Raw genomic sequence first — 6,921 nt, 5'->3', positions numbered from 1 at the left:
ATAATAGAACGGTTTTGAGTATGGCGATTAATTTATTGATCTTCTTAATATTTACATAAAAAAAAAATAAAAACAAATAGAATTCAAACTAATGAGATATTAGTTTCCTTTTGTTGTCCAATTATATTTGATGGGTTTCAATATTTCCTCAGCTTTTTTATTTTTATTTTTAAAAAAGAAGACACCAGAATGTGATTATTCTTTTTGGGTAATACTTTTCATCTTTTTCTCTCAATTACTTGGGAAAAAAAAGAGAAGAACACGACGTCGTTTAACTATTGTAAAGTTAAAAAGAAGTGATCAGGGCGCTACCCTCTTCGAACAGTGGTATAATCAATAATGCGAATTGACATTATTAACCAGACAAATATGGTGCTTTAAATGAACGTTTTTTCATTTTTTTTTAATTTTTAATTTTTTTTGTTTTTGTTTTTACTATAGACTTAATTCACATGGACTTCTTTTTTTAAAAACCTTTTAAGAGTTCTTTTTTTTTTTTTTAACGTAAGCATAGTCCAATTTTTGAGTTAAATGCATTTATAAATGGTATAAAAATAGTTTTATACTTATCCATATCTCATTATCCGCCTACATATGTGTAAATAGCAGATATAATATTCGTCAGCTCGATATTAGGAACTGAAAATTTGCAATGGATGCCTACATGTGTATAAAGATTTAAGCTAAGCACAGCTAGGGAAAACAAAAACAAAGAACCATCCATAGACACTCATCCTAACTAGAAAAAAAAAAATCAAAGTTAAACCAAACAAAATTAAAAATGGGTAAAAGCTCAGTTTTTAATTTTAACTATCTATTTTTTTAAAATTACACATGTTTTACTATTTCCTCTGATTATTTTATTTATTTATTGTCACTATTTTTAAAGAGAAGAGGCGATCATATTAAAATGTTTTTATTAGTTTAATTGTGGATTATTGTGCTAGCACCCGGCCAGGTTACTTTGAGGAGAGAAACGTAATTCTGCACTGAAATGAAGACAGCGCAAAGAAAATGCCAGCTGTTCACACAAAAAAAAAAAAAAAGAAAAAAAGAAAAAACAAGAAAGTGGGGCCTCCTTTTGTTCCATCCAGTTCCACCTTTGAAGTTCTAGACTCTCTCTCTCTCTCTCTCTCTCTCTCTCTCTGTGTTTTCAGAATCAGAAAATAGGAAAAAAACAGAGCTCGCAATCTCATATCTCTGATTGTGGAACCATCGGTTATATCTGTAAGTTCTTGAAAATTTCTAAGCTGTCTCTTTCCCATGTTTGCATTTTTAGTTTTGGTGAAGAAGATCTAAACTAGATTATCCTAATATTTTCAACTTTTTCTTAAAAATAAATTGGATTGTTTGTGTTTCCTTTTCTTGATGATTTGTAATTAAAGATGGGAATTCGCATGCATTGGATGATCGGAGCTTATTGGACTCGGATTTTTCTTTTGAAAATGTTCGATTTTGATGATTTTGAGGAATTGCTAACATATTTATAAAAATTCTGTTTGGTTGCCGAGAAAAAGTGATGTAAGAAAGAGAAGCCCACACTGGAAGTTGAAATCAAATGCTGTTTTTTTATTTTTTATTTTTGGCTGGTTATGGTCGAAGCTCAGCTAAGCCAAATGGTTGATTTAGGCAGTATGGCCAAGCTGAATTGAAATTCGTTTTTATGGGTTTTTGTTTTAAAGTTTTTATTTTTGGGACCCCAAATACTGAATTAATCTAAAATGACTAAATCTTACTAAATCTTCTTTCCTTGACTTTTCTCAGCAAGTATATGGATTCATTACTCAATTCTTTGCCCGAGCTTTAAAGATCTTGTAAAATTGATATGTTTATGTTATTGATATTTGGGGTAAATGTGGTGGATTTGTGTAGAAGATATTGGCAATTGGATGAAATAGGAGAGGCCCATTTGGAGTTTGATTGAAGGGATTAGAGGAATTGTGAACAATGGCATGCAGAGGGTGCTTAGAGTGCGTATTGAAGCTTCTGAACTTCTTATTGACTCTTGTGGGTCTGGCCATGGTGGGCTATGGGATCTACTTACTGGTTGAGTATGAAAGAGCTGCCAGTAACTCCCTTTTGGCCTCACCGGTGAGCGGCGATGAAAGTCTGATACAGCTCGGCCGACCCCTGCTCATGGGTGTTTCCCTGTCAGCTAGTATTTTTGATGACCTTCCGAAAGCTTGGTATGGTGGCTGACAACTTTGGCTTTTATTTTTTGGGTTTCTGAGTTGTAGCTAGTTTTGGTATGGTTGAACTTGTTGAATGACTACTTTATATTTTGAATTCGACATGTCTGATTCCTATTGATTAGATGTTTTATAGCTCAAATTTCTTGAGTTCCACTTGATTTTTGGACGGAATGAGGAAAGGTGAAGGAAAATAATTTATATGGTCATGAAGGAAGGCCATGTTTTAGATTCTCTTGCTTTTCCCTCATTATTTCATTGAGAAATGAATAGAATGTGAAGTGGGTTTACTTTTGTTTTGTAACTGTAAGTAGTATTGGAATCCTTGCATGTCATCATTGACTCTAATGCATCCTGCTGCTCACGCCTATCTTCTATTCTGTTTACTTATAAAAAAAAAATCATTGACTCTAATGCAACAGATTAAACATGTCTTGGTAAAAATTATTAACAAGATGCTATGGTCATGTTCTGGTGCTGCATTGTTTTCCTCTGGTATGTATTCAATAAATGCTAATGCTCACTGTTAAACTTCTAAGGCAACTTGGTTAGGTGATTATACAATGATCAAATGAAATTCTATTGGGAAGAAAAGAAAAACCTTGTGTGATATTGACAGTGATGCAAGGGCTAACTATATCTCATGTGAAACAGGTGTGTTATGCATCGTATGATTATTCTTTTAATTAAATTTTATTATTGCTTAGTGAAAGCCTGTTGCAAGATCTGCCTCACACGCTCTTGAAACTTCTTTTAATACATGGGTCTTTAAACAAATGCATATTAAATGTTTAAAATGTTTTGGTTACATTTAATTGCCGGAAGCAACGATTGATACTGGTTTGAGACATTAGATATTGGTTCCATCTCTCTATTGAGAAATTCCAACACCTAATCAACGTATGTATATGCTACTCTTTGCCAAAGTTTCTTATGTCTGCAAATTCCAACTTGTTTACTAGATGGTGTGAGATGTTGAGGCTTCCTTAAAAGAGTTTTGCAGTTAGGTTTTTGATGCAATGATGTTTGTATGGTCAAGTTTCAAAAGGATGATGGTATCTGGGCCCTTGGGGATGTTGATAATATGATGGCGATAGTTCTGTAGAAATCGGTATAAGTGTTATATGTACTTAGTTTTTAGTATCCAAGAATAACACACCAATAAGATCTATGTATCTTTGCCTTTGTGCTCGTATAGTTAACTTATAGAGTTATAATACTCGGAGTTGCTAGACAGATTATTCTTTTTGCCTGTTGATCCTATATAGAATATAGTGCTATGCACTCCCATCAATCTTTTCTCATTGAATTTTCTCTTAGAGTCCTTCCTCTTTTGTTATTGGTGTTACATCGACCTTTTTCTTTTCTAAGAGTTACACAAGTATAATTGCTTCATGTATAGCATATAGATTGATGGCCCAAATCAACTAACTTAAATTTATCGAAACCTACTTATCAAAAACAAAAATTAATGAAACCTGTTTATCACAAGCACTTGGTATTGGCTATACTAATTGATTTCTGCCACTCAGGCCAATTGTTTATGGTATTCATCAAATAATTATAGCCCATTATATTTTTGTCTCAACTCATATTATTTGTGGCCCCCATACATCTTTATAAGGCCTCCAAATTGAACAAATTGAGTCAGAACGCTCCTTAACTTGATAGTTAAGATAGCTAGGCAAGGCTAATGGATGGCCTCTCTGGAAGCTAAGCTTATTGGAACCCAAAGGCTTTAATTAGTCAACTAATCAGCATTACCAACTTTGGCTTTCTTGTGGGCTTGCTGCACTTGACATTCCCTAACCAGTCTAATTGCAATTAAGGCAGAAATGCTACCATTGTTCAGCTTCTGTATAACTTGAGCAATTGAACCAAAATTAACCTCCTCTACATGCTGACCAGCCTAGATCAAAAGCTGAATCATGCTTAGCTGAATTTGGGTTGAGAGTCTATCTTGATTTCAATGCCTTAAGCAGAAAGCTTTGGCTTCTAGGCTTATAGCATCTCTAATTTGATTTATTTTTTTATAACCAGTAGATTTTTTTGTGTGGTCAAGAGGCGATGGGGTCAAATGGCATCTCTACTCCCCATAAGCATGGATGGTGGGTATGGTCACAGGTTCAAGTCTTGTGGTGCTTGTGAGTTAGTTTCCAAATGAAAAGGAAAAAGAAAAAGAAATTCATCAAATATGAGTTTACGAAACTTGGTCTTAGGCATTGGCTTGTAGTATTTCTAGTTTGCCCTTTTTTTTTTCCTGCATCCCAATATATATATATATATTTTTCCTACAACCATTAGTTATTCCGTTTCTTGTATTATATGTATATATGTTGTTCAATGAACCTATACTGACTCCTAGAGATATTCTTATTCATATTTTTATATTTATAGACCATTTGGAGGGCTTCAAACGATGCAATTGACTGAAATTATTTGCACCATTTATTGTCTAGGAATTGCCTAATTCTGTTTTTTGTATCATGTCTCTGCAGGTTCATATACTTGTTTATTGGAATAGGACTGATTCTCTTCATCGTCTCTTTTTTTGGTTGTGTCGGAGCTGTAACAGGGAATGGATGCTGCTTGACTTGTGTATCCAAATAACCGAGATATTTTTCTTAGAATTGATATTATTCATTAGAAAAAAGCAAGATATATATGTCATAGCTTATCCATTGAAGAATAACTACAATGCAGCCATTGTATGCACCATTCCCATGCATACTATTATCATGCATCATGGCATGCCATAAAACATTCAATGGCTTATAGATTGCTCTTGTATCATGTTCCTTTTATGTTGTTTTTGTTTTTGTTTTTCGGGTATTATTGGTTTCCTTAAGCCAAGATAGTACTCGGTATTGGTGATCTTGTTGATTTTGTTAGAGCTGGGATTTGCGGCCTTCATATATTTTGACAAAAGCTGGGAATCAGTGAGTGTTGTTTTAATGGATGTTTTCAAATTTAAGTTGGTGTGTTTGGTCACCTAATTAGTTGTATGAGTTTGTTTCTAGGAAATTCCCACAGACAGCACTGGAGATTTTGAGGTGATATATGACTTTCTGAAAGAGCACTGGGAAATTGTAAAATGGGTTGCTCTTGGAGCTGTTGTTTTGGAGGTAAGCACAACATGAATCCCTTCACTTTTGTTGAAGAATTAAGATTTTCAAAATGTTAAAAATCATGTCTCAAGAATATTCAGTGTTTGTGTAGGCTCCGTTTGATGAAGTAGAAATACGATGGGGTTCTTGAGCATAAAGATGCAAAGAATTTTTGAATGACAATATTTCTTTTTCAAATACAGTAATTCACCTTTTATATTTGTTCCTTTTGTCTGGTAAGAGCCTTGGTCTTTGTGGTAATCCATGAGGTCTAATGGTCGAATCCCCTGGGGTGCAAACAATTCCTTGGGGCCAGCTTGCCGGCGAGGTCGGAGTATTACCCGATCTGTGTAGAGAGGGTGTTTTACATGGGTCCGAGGTTTACTTAACCAGGGGTGGGTACATGGGTACATGAAGTGGCCCTGCCTTGGAGGGGTTCCTCGTTATAAAAAAAAATGTTCCCTTGTAGACTTGCATGCCATCTTGATCTATCCCCTCAACCTTTACCATGAAAGGACGAAAAGAAAATTAGTGACATGTATAAATATTGGTGTGGATGAAGTAAGAAATAAATATTGAGATGGGAGTGTTTTTGTGACTTTATTTCAAACCCTCTCTTTCCCCCCAAATGATTTTGGACTTTTGTATTGGGTACAATCTGAGAAGCACTGGTTAATAAAAGTGTTCATTTTGGCTCTTTTATTAGGATTCTCCATTGAATTGCAGGCACTCCTATTCTTTCTGGCGCTTGTGGTCAGGGCAGCAAACAGACCAGTAGAGTATGACAGTGATGATGAGCTCATTAATGCCCCAAGGCAACAGATTAGGCAGCCATTACTTCCACCAGCTGCAGGTGTACCTGTTGCTGGCACCCATGACCAGCGTCCTGGTAGAAGTGATGCTTGGAGTGCACGCATGAGAGAAAAGGTATAATCTGTTCTAGCTGAAGATTTCCTTTTGAGTATTTTAAGTATGTTTTTTCTGGGGTTTCCATCTGGCAGTCTTGAATGATCTTCTGAACTCTATATGAACCAGTATGGGCTCGATACGTCCGAGTTTACGTACAACCCATCGGAGTCGCACAGGCTCCAGCAAGCTGCCACACAGCCAGCAGAAGAAAGGAGCCGTTGCACCATCATGTAATGACTTGATAAATTTTGTCGGGTTGGTTTTTGAAGGTAGCTGCCATGGATAATTGTGTCTAAACTTCAAATTTATCTGATGCTGATCTTTTTCTCTTTGTTGAGTTTGTGTAGAACACAAATTTTTCAGGATCTTTTCTTGTTCCCCGACCCCCTTGTGATTTTATCCCAAAAACAAATCTTTTCCTTTGTAGTAGTACCATTTGGTGTGTAAATGAACAATTCTTTTCTTATGGAGTTGCAGGTGAGCATTGTTTATCTACGGAATTATGAACAAATTCTGCCCAGTTTCTTTAATATGAAAAAAAAAAAAAAAAAAAAAAAAAGAAAAGCCCTAAAGTTCAACATGATTTCGGCAGATAGATTGGTCAACATTTTTCTAAAAGAAATAAAAAAGGATTCACATACCAAACCCTCATTTACAAAAAAACAAAACCCATAAAAAGAGTAGAAACAAAAATATTGAAACAAGGCTACGGAAGG

General features: G+C 35.1%; 1 protein-coding gene across 1 annotated transcript; it reads left to right on the top strand.

Annotated features, from left to right (window-relative positions):
* Positions 1 to 1,109: 1,109 nt before the first annotated feature.
* On the top strand, positions 1,110 to 6,634 carry LOC132175664 (tobamovirus multiplication protein 2A). Its single transcript, XM_059587683.1, has 7 exons — positions 1,110 to 1,227; positions 1,873 to 2,186; positions 4,688 to 4,787; positions 5,048 to 5,128; positions 5,210 to 5,314; positions 6,023 to 6,223; positions 6,332 to 6,634. Exons 2-7 carry the CDS (start codon positions 1,948 to 1,950, stop codon positions 6,437 to 6,439), a joined length of 834 nt encoding a protein of 277 aa, XP_059443666.1. The 5' UTR covers positions 1,110 to 1,227; positions 1,873 to 1,947; the 3' UTR covers positions 6,440 to 6,634.
* The last annotated feature ends 287 nt before the right edge of the window (positions 6,635 to 6,921 follow it).

This window comes from Corylus avellana, chromosome ca3 (genome assembly GCF_901000735.1).
Source record: "Corylus avellana chromosome ca3, CavTom2PMs-1.0".
NCBI lineage: Eukaryota > Viridiplantae > Streptophyta > Magnoliopsida > Fagales > Betulaceae > Corylus > Corylus avellana.
This window is presented reverse-complemented; position numbering and strand designations above follow the sequence as displayed.